Source organism: Sciurus vulgaris, assembly GCF_902686455.1.
Source record: "Sciurus vulgaris genome assembly, chromosome: X".
Taxonomy (NCBI): domain Eukaryota; kingdom Metazoa; phylum Chordata; class Mammalia; order Rodentia; family Sciuridae; genus Sciurus; species Sciurus vulgaris.
In genome coordinates this window covers 121107273-121119405 of record NC_136471.1, presented here as the reverse complement: position 1 = coordinate 121119405, position 12133 = coordinate 121107273, and the positions used below count along the sequence as shown (strand labels likewise).

The 12133-nt window shown below is 34.4% G+C and overlaps 1 protein-coding gene across 5 annotated transcripts in view; it reads left to right on the top strand.

The window, feature by feature from the left end:
* CNKSR2 (connector enhancer of kinase suppressor of Ras 2) overlaps positions 1–12133 on the top strand; it is a 283644-nt gene that overhangs the window by 232044 nt on the left and 39467 nt on the right. For all 5 annotated transcript variants that reach the window (XM_079122826.1, XM_079122825.1, XM_079122824.1 and 2 more), the window contains 3 exons: positions 1081–1148; positions 8505–8605; positions 10530–11076. In XM_079122826.1, the coding sequence (XP_078978952.1) occupies positions 1081–1148; positions 8505–8605; positions 10530–11076 (716 nt within the window). The remainder of the gene's footprint in view (positions 1–1080; positions 1149–8504; positions 8606–10529; positions 11077–12133) is intronic.

The window sequence follows — 12133 nt, the reverse complement described above, 5'->3', positions numbered from 1 at the left end:
GGAGAAAAAGTTCTCAAGCACACCTTTTCCTTAAGAGCATATCTAGATAAGATTATTCTATAATTAATGATATTAACTATACTAGTAATTCCAAACTTACCCAAGCTAGTTTAAAAGGTGAGTTCTTCTTCAGTTTCTGATTTTGGGAAGTTTATGGGTCATGGCTTAGGATTGACCAGTGGAACATTGTTGCTTCATCAACTTGTTTAAAGATTTTGTGATTTATTAATCTGATGCAACATAAATGATTGGAAAAATGAGACCTCATGGAACAAAGGAAAGTGACTGAGACAGCGCTTTGCTTCAGCCAGTCACTACGTTGGCAATAGCAATAGTACTGAATGAGGAAAGAGCTAAGATTTATTTTTAACTTACTGTTGTTCATGAAAATACATTTTTAAGATGCAAACAGAGGTTAAAATATATATACTTATTGTATATGTTCCTTATATCTTTGGAAAATCAAATACTCTTTATTCAGAGACAAGTTCTGAAGTATTCTCAGATGTGTTTCTTCTTGGATTATTAAATTTAAATTAGTTTAATCAAAACTATCATTCAGAGAAAAACTATTATTTTCATAGGTAAGGTCTGAAACTCTTATCAGGATAAGTTTGATTGTAAATTATTTAGGTATCTCAGAACATTTGTTCTGAAGAAATAGAACAACAGGATTATTTGATGTACTTCTACATTTGGAGTAACAGATATAGCTTTGGTCATCTCAGAATAAATATTTTTGGAACAAATATTAGCAGCTTTTCTCAACTGTTGTATCTTGGGTGTGAGAACAGTTTGTACTACAGTAAATTATGACTCATTGAAGACTCCATTATCAAGAGTGGCAAAGAACACATCTTTTATGTAGGATTATTCACCATATTCTTAGACATCTTAACTATTTCTAAGAAGTAAATATTTTAGTTAATAAACACTCAAGTTATAGAGATCCAGAGAACACAACCAGATTCCAAATGTTTAAGCAGATATCAATCAACTTTTTCTGTAAAGAGCCAAATATTATTTCAAGCTTTGAGGGCCAAGTTACAATATTACTGACTTTGATATTTGTTTTTTCAGGTGGCTTAACAGAATTAATATGCTGACTGCAGGATATGCAGAAAGAGAGAGGATTAAGCAAGAACAAGGTAAAGGAATACCTTTTTGTTAAAATTCTTGCTGTTATCCTATACAGTGCTTCATTGCTGACACTTGAGAGAAAATACTTTATTTCAATGTGTGATTATTTCACACTAGGCACTTCAAATTCAGGTCATAGCATATTATAAGTAAAGTTTAGTAAATTAAACAGATAGGGACTGAACTTTCAAATGTTTAAAGCAATAAGGTAGAATTCTCTCTTGATGATTATCCTCTTCTTCCATCCATTTCCTGTGAAGGAACAAAAGATTAAAAACGAAAAAACCTATAGTAGATCCTATGTATCTACTACCCAAGTCAAGGGAGTGAGTATATTTGGCAGTATTTTCTATTTAGCAGTTGCATGAATATTTAAGTGGCCTTTTATGCCAAGAGGTCAGAGGAATTATCCTTTCTTTTATAAAGATCTCATTTGGTTATGTTCTTCATTCTTCTACTGTGTAACTCTGTGGAGTTGGGGAATCTATCTGCCTTGGCATTGACCTCAGATTTATGATGCAGAATTTAAATCTTAAGAATAAAAACTGTGGTCACCATTCTGAGCTGTCTTCAAATTTCTGAAAGGGTGCTTGTTACACATCAATAGTTTTTTGAAATGATTTGAGACATCCTAAAGTTAAAAGAATCCACAGATTGACACAGATACAACACTACCCTATATAGTTGTGTCTCCAGTGAGCATAGCCAGTTTGTTGATGTGTAGATTCTTTTTGTTTGTTTTTTTAATTTATTTTTATTGTAAACAAACGGGATACATCTTGTTTCTCTGTACATGAAGTAGAGGCATACCATTTGTGTAATCATACATTTACCTAGGGTAATAGTTTTTGATTCATTCTGTTATTCTTTTCCTTCCCCCCCACCCCTCCCACCCCTCTTTTCCCTCTGTACAGTCCCTCCTTCCTCCATTCTTGCCCCTTCCCACCCTCCATTATGTGTCATCATCCACTTATCAGCGAGATCACACTTAGCATGATATTCTCCAATTTCATCCATTTGCCTGCAAATGCCATAGTTTTATTATTGTTTATGGCTGAGTAATATTCCATTGTGTGTGTGTGTGTGTGTGTGTGTGTGTGTGTGTGTGTGGGTGTGTGTGTGTATGTGTATATCACAGTTTCTTTATACATTCATCAATCGAAGGGCATCTAGGTTGATTCCACAACCTGGCTATTGTGAATTGAGCAGCTATGAACATCGATGTGGCTATATCTCTGTAGTATGCTGATTTTAAGTCCTTTGGGTGTAGGCCAAGGAGTGGGATATGTAGATTCTTAAAAACCTGTTTCCTCTCAGATTTAGAATAAAATCTCAGCCAAAATATTTTTAAAAATCTAAAAACTAAAGTTTTAGAGATTCAAAGAAGACAACCAGATCCCAAAACCAACATGTCATCAAATGTTTAGGCAGATGTCAGTAAACTTTTTCTATAAAAATCAAATAATGTTTTAAGCTTTGAGGGCCATACTCAGTCTCTATTGCAGCTATTCAACTCTGCTATTGTAATACCTGAAAGCAGTCATAGACACATGAATGGATGTGGCTGTATGCCAATAAAGTTTCTTTATGAACTCTAGGATTTGAATTCTATATCAGTTTTCATACATTTAAATATATTCTTGTGTTTTTTTTTTTTTTTTTTTTTTCGTTTTTTACTTTCTTCCGAGGTGCTGGGGATTCGAACCTGCACCCGTGCACATGCTCGGCAAGCACTCTACAGGCTGAGCTAATTACCCACTTGTGGTTTCTGTTTTAGCCATCTAAATTATACAAAAATATATCTGTAAGCCATGTGAAAGCAGGAAGAGAATTATAATTGACCTGTAGGCCAAGGTTCGCCAGCCTGTGGTTTGGACTATGGGGTGAGGAAATGGAGATTGTCAGATCAGTGAGAGTGAGAAAATAGGTCAGGTAGATCTCAAATAAATAGCAAAGCATGGTTTCTCCCAAAGGGAATTTATCATCTTATTGAGGACTTCACAAATTCTTTCTTGAAATTACTTAAGAAAACCTAAGGCAAACCACAAAAGCCAAATAAGTATTAAATTTTACATAGTATACTGCTAATAAAAAATTGCTGTTTGCAAATTTTTTTTTGTAAATGCCTGAGAAGGAGGTGTGGTTAATGCAGAAATGATTTTTGGAGAAAGTGGTCAGTGAACCTGATTTAAAGTCAGCAGTAGAGAGGGAGATAAGATATTTTATTCAATATTAAGTGCTTCTGTGCAAGAAACTCAACTAGCACTCTTAATAATGTAAGGGTGAAATAGATACCCATCCTACCTGAAATTTCATTGCATTCTGGTAGAAAAGATAATCTTAGTGCAGTATAGAAAGTGAAATGTAATAAAGTACAAATCATGTTCCAGGGAAATGAGGCTAATGAGTCTCCTTCTAGGAAAGGAATGAGGGAAAACCTTATATTGGCTCTATTTTCTGAACTAGTTCTTGCAAGATGAGAAGGATGTGGACTCAAGGAAGTAATTAAAATATTCCAGGAAATGAAAGCAGCATGGATAATTGTATAAATGATATAGAAACTATCAAATCCTTATACCCAGGCAAATGTAAGTCAAGACTTCGAAGTGTCAGACCAGTTACTAAGGCACATGTCTTGGTCTGGGGATGTACCTCAGTGGTATAACTCTTGCCTAGCATGATCAAGGCCCCATGCTCAATCACCAGTACTAGAAGAAAAAAGACATGTGATATGGTTAAAAAGTTACCTCTAAACTTCATGCTTCAGTGTAATTTATAGACCTAAATTTGAGGCAAGAGTAGTGAAAAAAGTACCACATTTCTTTTTCACATTTCTTTAAAAGGTATAAAATAGTTCTTTAAAGGTGTTTGTAGATTTTTTCCTAATTTTTTAAAAACACAAGAATTAGAAGTATGGGTAGGGCTGGGGTTTGTGGCTTAGTGGTAGAGTACTTACCTAGCATGTGTGAGGCACTGACTTCAATCTTCAGCATCACATAAAATAAATAAGTAAAGTTATTGTGTCCATCTACAACTAAAAATAGTCAAAATTTTTTTTTAAAAAGAAATGTATGTACTGTAGTAAAATATCAATTTGCCTATATAAATAAACTTGGAATTTGGGGTTTAATGTCTCTATTTTATTATTGGGCATTATTTTGAAGCTGAGCATGATCTTGATTTTAGTGAATTTTCTTTGTACTTGATATATATATATATATATATATATATATATATATATATATATAAATATATGGTATATATATATACCATTTCATTAAAAATGAAAGACCTGTTAAGTTATATTGCATATGTGGGTTCCAAAAAGTATTCTGTGGATTCATGCTTCCCTGATCAATCATGTAAGTAAATATTTTAATGCCTGCTGAAGTGTGTTAGAAACCATAGGTAGAAGCTAAGAGTTATAATTTAAATCTTTTTTAAGTGCAACCAGAATCTTCAAAGTAATTTCAATTTTCACATAAAGTGTATGGTCCTAAGGCATTAACATATGTCAGAACCATATTAGACTCCTTATCTTATTCATAATTGGGGTCTCATGTTATTCTACATAGAAAACTAATTCATGCACATGCCTACACCACACTTCTGTAGTTATTTGATATATCCTGAGTACCATTCTCAGTATTGAAGTTAAGCTTCATACAAAATATAACTCTTTGGTAGTTGAGAGTAGAGTGGTGACTGCCAGAGGCTGGATAGAATTAGGAGTAGAGGATGATCAGTGGGTACTAAGTTATAGTTAGTTAGATAGTAGTAACATAGGTATTAGGTATCCTATTGTACAGTAGGATGACTATAGATAATGATATTGTATTGTATATTTCAAAGAGCTAGGAAAAAGGAGTTTAAATATTTTATTCTAAAGAATTGATGTTTGAAGAGATCAATTGAAGAGGCAGATATTTAAACTTATTTAAACATTACACTATATTATATATATAAAAACATCACAAGATAACCCATAAATATGTATAATTTTGGTTTTATATTTATATTAATATTTTATATTAATATTTATATTAAAATTTAAAAATAAAATATAGCTTTTGGAAATATTTCACCAAGATGCAAAGAAATACCTGCCACCTTTTCTGTTTAAATACCTAATATAGCTTTGAAGTGACTCTTATATTGAAGTTTAATGAATTTGTCTTTAATTATAAAAATATAAAGGATGTAGGATTTTCTTTGAGTATTCATAGTTGTAGTTAAGAGAAAACAGGGTTACACTAAATTCAACCAAGATAACAATTTGGCTAATCATGATTTGCTGGTTAATTTTTATAGTTTTTTTCCAGCTTCAAGTCAGATAGTTTTCAGTAATGTATAAGGTATTCATCATTATTTGATCACATAAAAATGAATGAAACATATTTCTTTGATAGTTTTAAATGAAAAAATCAATTTTAAATTATTCTTTTATGTCAACATGGAAAAGTAAAGTAGAAGTTTGCTCTGTCTATTCATGATTATTTATAAAATTATATGTCATTACAAGAGATGTCAAAGTATCTATTTATTTAGTACTGTGGAGAAAGCTACAAAAGTAAATTAATTTATCCTAGACTAAAAATCAGACTAGTTTAAGTTTATGCTATGATATGCCCCTGATTTTTCCACACAAACCCAAAAAGCCTGACCAAATTTTCTATGCAGCTTCTTCTCTGGCATTGCTCTCTCAAACACACAGCTTAGTGTAAGAAAAGAAGTTAATTTACAAAGTGATATTTCAGCCTTTTCTAAGGCAACCCAAGAAAAATTTATATCAGTAATGCTTCTTAATAAACTAAGAGTTACATGAAATAGTGGATTAGAATTCTTCCTAATTTAGCTGAAGAGAAAAAGTAGAAAGGGAACCTCCTGAAATGTGTCACTCATAGTGACAGCTATAGAGCCCTGGATAAAATGCTGATCATCTCTTCAGTGTACTAATAAGAGCCACTTGAGATCTTTACTCCTTAAGGCTTCAAGGTATCAATGTAATCATCAAGGAGAAATTGAGCCAGAGTTCCTGGAAATAGAGGGAAGGGTGGCATGATCTTGGCAAGCCCACTGCTTTATGTGGAAGGGTTGCCTAGTCCCTTCACCTCCAGCACTGACTTTCCAGTTGGATTTCAGGTTCTCATAAAACCATCTTCCCAGAACCCAGAGCTCCAGATTTCAGTTTCATTATTGGAACTTGCTACAAGGAAAAAAAAACAACAATGCCTGAGAAGATGAACACCAACCGTTTATCACCTGTGTAAGCTGGGTCAGCCTGTCCTGGTATGCTACCTACAGATACATCCAAGAAGATAAGGAGTCCCAATATTTGTTGAGTGTTCTCAAGGTGCAACACACTTGAATATACATTATCTTATTTAATATCCCTGACACACAACTCTGAAGTGAAGTTTTTATTAGACCCCATTTTATCAGGCAGACTTAGGGAAGATTAGAAGTACTTGGGATTAGACCAAGGGAAAGGAAAGGAATGGGAATAGGAAAGGGAGTAGAATTAATTGGACATTATTTTCATATGTGCTTTTTGAATACACGACCAATGTAATTCCACATCGTGTACAACCAGAAGAATGTACAACTCCATGTATGTATAATATGCCAAAATACATTCTACTGACATGTATAACTAATAACAATTTTTTTTTTCAAAAGAGAAGTAAGTGGTCTAGCCAAGAATTGAACCTATACCTGCCTGAGTATAGGTCATGCTTTTTCCACCAGTATTGGTCTATTTCTGGGCAACAATGTCAATTCAAATTTGAAGGAAAACTTAGTATACTGGCTGGCACTGGCCAGTATTTCCATTGATTTTTTAATAGAAAAAAATATCAAATTTAGATTAACTAGTCATTGCCTATCTTTTATTCAAAGGAAAATCTAAAGTAGAAATAGAATTGTCAGTGTCCTAATGTTTTGAGGTCTGAATGTAATAGATGTCTTTTATTCCCAATCTTCATTGCCAAAGAGTTTCTATTCATAGTAATCAGAGTTATAAATCGGGAGGGAGTAGAGAGTTTAAATGATTATCAGTATACTCCCTAGCAAACTCTCCTGCTATATTAAATTAAAGAGTCCTAGAAACTTAGTCCTCATAGTTTTAGGGCAAGACAATTTTCTGCTTCAAATCCAAGCTTCATTACTTCTCTTCAGCATACAATAATTTCCCAATAAATGTTAGCTCTACTTAATTTTATTAATGATCATCAGAGGGAAAATATATAAATATATTATAATGTGAGAATTCCTGGGAAGAGAAGGGTTCCTATTAAAAAAAATGTGCTGTCACTTTTCACCTAAATCTGAATATTAGTTAAACCTTGGGATTTTTTTATGATTTAAAATCTCATGAGAATATGGAATCTTTTTGTTTTAATGCCTTTTCTCTTACTATCTGAAATTGACATGGATAACACTTCTATGTTTTTTTTTTTCTGATAAATCACAAAATATTAACCCATCAGTTATGGGGTGGCTGATTCTTATTATCTGAATTTGATAGGTGACACTTCTTTTTTTTCTGCTAAATCACAAAAAAATTAACCCATCAGTTATAGGGTGGCTGAGATATTAGTGGAACAGTTTCTGATTATTGGCATTGTTGCCACATTTGATTTAACTTTACTAATGTATCTCTCAGAGAGTTGCTCTCCCTCCCTCTTGCTCTCAATCTGCCAAGTCACTTTCTCTAGCAACTTATATTTTCTACCCTTTTAAGTCATTCTGAAAGTTTGGAACTGTAGCCCACATCAGTAGATTTGCCCTTTTGCATTTGGCAAGGATCAGGGTTTGCCATGTGTTTCCAAGGAGAAGTGGGAGTGTGGTGTTATAGAGATTCATGTCAGCATGACTCCGAAAACAGTGATAGTTAGATAACCAGTGAATTGAAGCCAGAGAAAAGAGAACATTATTTTTGGAGCTGTTTATATCTGTAGAGATCCACAACGGTATATTATTGCTTTCCTTTGAGTATTCATCTCTAGGATAAAACAATAAGAAGCATCATGTGCTATTCATTATTAATTGAAGCTTCATAATTTTGTCTAGATTCAAAGGCACCCTAAACCTGATTGGGCTTACAGAGTGTCTTTCCTTAAGTCCATTAAAGATGGCTGTTTCTAACCACTTGCTTTGAAAGAAGGTTGAAATTAGGTAATTTTGCTCTTCCTCTTCAAAATCCAGCAAAATGAAAGTTGGTGACTGGGGTAGGGAAGTGCTTGGGAGTGTGGTTTTGAAATGGAATTTAAATTTCTTTTTGTTAAATGGTAAGGTACATTTCTGAAAATATGATTAGAAACATTTAATAGAATGTGAATGTGTCCATGTGTGTGAATTTCCAGATTACTGGAGTGAAAGTGACAAGGAAGAAGCAGATACTCCATCAACACCAAAACAGGACAGCCCTCCACCCCCCTATGATACATACCCACGGCCTCCCTCGGTAAGTTAACAATACAAATATACTTAATATCACCTGATTTATTGACAATAAACATCTCTTTATATGTTAAAAAGTTTGCATAGTGAATTTCATGTCAAGCCTCAGGTTTCTTGGAAAAAATGAAAACGGGGGGTCTAAAATTAGTAAGGAAAATAGTTTTAACTTTACACCATCACCAGAAATTCTGGGTAGAAAGAATATGTGACAAGTTTTATTAACACTGTGTCAGAATAGCATTCGTGGAGATATCAACAATAAAAAAGTTTTCTTAACAAAAGATATATAAATTGACCTTATCTACTGTACACTAATGAAGTTCATTTTATATCCTTTAGAAGCAACTAATAAAAATTAGTATTAATTAGTCTGGGGGTGTAGCTCAGTGATAAAGCACTTGCCTAACGTGTGAAGGCCTGTGTTTGATCCCCAGCACCACCAAAAAAATTAATATTATATCTGTATTGAAGAAGCTTTGGCACAAAGCTTTTTAGATAGCCAGGGAGTATGCTTTAATATATATGTTTATATGATGCTCCAGAATTCTTAAACCTTTGTGAATGACTCTGTGTATAGACTATACTTTGATTTTTTTCTAAAATAGGGTAAAAAACTGTCCTGGTTTGCTTAGGACTATCCCACTTTATACTTGTTTCCTATCAGAATTACTGAGTGTTTCAGTGTCCCAATTTTGATAATATATTCCATGGCCATATTACCATAAGAATCAATTCTGCCTGTCTTGGGACTAAGTTTTCCTCAACAGAAATGGAAGCTGGATTTAAATGACAACAATAATCAACCTATTTCACCTTCTGAATTATTCTGGGGAGTAATTCATATTTTCCCTCTCTCCCTAAAACATCAGAATTTGAATAATTCCTTTAAAATATTTACAAAAGAGGAAGAAAGGGAAACCACAACTTCCCTAAGCAGCTCTTTAAACATCAACATAGCAACTTGTAAATTTTAAGAAGGAAACTCTTCACATTATTATTAATACATAGGTGGATAACAGCCCACAGAAGATGCCAAATCACTTCTCCTTTACTAGGAGGGGTGGCATGCACCTTTATCTCAGTCAGGCTTGTCCTGGGTGCCACCTCAACCCCATTTGTGATAATCACATTTAACAAATCTGACTCCTCCTGCAAACAAATTACCTAGACCATCCTATCCCTGGAGCAAGAATAAGACTTGTCCCAATAGGAGTGCCTCCTACAAGTATTTTATAACATTCTTCTGATGCCACAGCATATATTCTGAAACCTTAAATACCACAAATAAAAATATTTCCTTTTTTATTTTGTGTTATACACCCTACATTATTTGTACTCAAGGCAAATGCTAATCCCTAACAAGGTATAATCTTATTCTGCCTACATTTTTAACTCTCTAGAAAATGCTATAGAATTGACCAGACCATAAGACAGTTTTTCTGTGGCAACCATAGGAGTAGGCATTTCATCTATGAAGAAAAGTGCGTAGTCTTTTTATAGGCAACATGTTCTTACACCCAAAAGCCTCTGTCCTTTCCTTCACCCCAAAGCTACATAAAATCCAAAAATGTGAATCTTCAGACAAAACTTTAAGATTTCCACATGTGTTGAGATTTTAAAACTGTTATTATTTCAGTTGCTGAATATTTCTCACGTTTTCTCATACTTTCATTATTGTGAAATTTTGCATTAAAATATCAGATTTTTCATGAGAACCTAGTATAGCTGCATATTAAGACATACAGGTCTCTGTCTCATAAAATGTAAGTTGGAGCCTAACTTTGAGATGTCTGCAAATTTTCTTAGTCATTACATGGTGATGTAAGAATCTATTCACTTAAATATTCCTTGGTAAAATTCTAGTGTTCCTTGATGCTCCAAGTGGTCTGTTATTTCTATGGAGACTGATCAGAGGCTCCTTTCCACAGATGAGTTGTGCCAGTCCTTATGTGGAAGCAAAACACAGCCGTCTTTCCTCCACAGAGACCTCTCAGTCTCAGTCTTCCCATGAGGAATTTCGCCAGGAAGTAACTGGGAGCAGTGCAGTGTCCCCCATTCGCAAGACAGCCAGTCAGCGCCGCTCCTGGCAGGATTTAATTGAGACACCACTGACAAGTTCAGGCTTACACTATCTTCAGACTCTGCCCCTGGAGGATTCTGTTTTCTCTGATTCTGCGGCAATCTCCCCTGAGCATAGGCGGCAATCCACCCTTCCAACTCAGAAGTGCCACCTACAGGATCACTATGGGCCATACCCCTTGGCCGAGAGTGAGAGGATGCAAGTGCTAAATGGCAATGGGGGCAAGCCTCGAAGTTTTACTCTGCCTCGAGATAGTGGATTCAACCACTGCTGTCTGAATGCTCCAGTTAGTGCCTGTGACCCACAGGATGATGTGCAACCCCCAGAGGTGGAAGAAGAGGAAGAAGAGGAGGAGGAGGAAGGGGAAGCAGCAGGGGAAAACATAGGAGAAAAAAGTAAGTATGTTTATGGAGATTCTTAGCCTGTGTATATGAAGGCCTAACCTTTTCAAACTTGTTTGAATAAAATAGAATGTTTTCCCTTTTTCTTAAAATAATGATCTTGCTGCATAGGAAGTTAGGTCCCCCTTCATGTCCTAATTCCAGAACTTCAGTAACTTAGGGGGAAATTATATATAATGAAGCTTTTATACCAGGACACCCAGAACTGGAGCAAATAATTTTTTTCTCCCAACTACCCATTGCATTTTAAGATTAATAGTATCCTTCCTTTTTCTTCCTTATCTTACTTACTTTTTTTCTCACTTGTATGCATCATCCTATTGGTCCACACTGATTGCCCCCTGAGTTTGGGTTAAGAAACTATAAATGCTTCAGGGAGGACGTGAGCAGAGCCCTGGTTGAATAAGTGAACACTAATGCACATATACACCCACCCATACCTACACATGTACATATATATCTTCCTTTTTCACTATCAGATTTAAAGAAAAAAATGCAAAGAACAATTTTTTCAAGGAGAGATATCAAAGCATTTCTGTCAACTCCAAATAGTTGTATTTGTTTCTAGAAACCAATTTGCCAAAAGTGTTCATCTATTTTCTTGGTATATATGTTGATTACAATACTCAATTTATGTGAACTCAAATCTGAAGAGAGACAAGTCAATCAAGTAACCCTCTCTTTTGTTGGGATTAAGAATATGTTTCCTAAGTATCCAGTTCTTTATCCAACATGCTATACCAAGCATCTGTTTATACCTAATATCATACTCTGGTCCAGAAACCCAGATTAATTTAGGAAAAGGCTGTAACTCAGTTTTTTTTGTTGTTGTTGTTGTTAGAAAATCTAGGTTTGGCTATAAATCCTGAATGTGTAAGAGAAATATGCTATTGCTTCCATCCTTTTATTCAAAATGCAATCTGAGCCAATTAGTGTAGATTATTAGAGCCAGTGGTGATGAAATGAGTTACTCATTTGATCCCCTTTAAGGCATTAGACTTCTCTTTTTTGAAGGATACAAACAGAAAGTAGTCTTTAACCCACTTTGCAA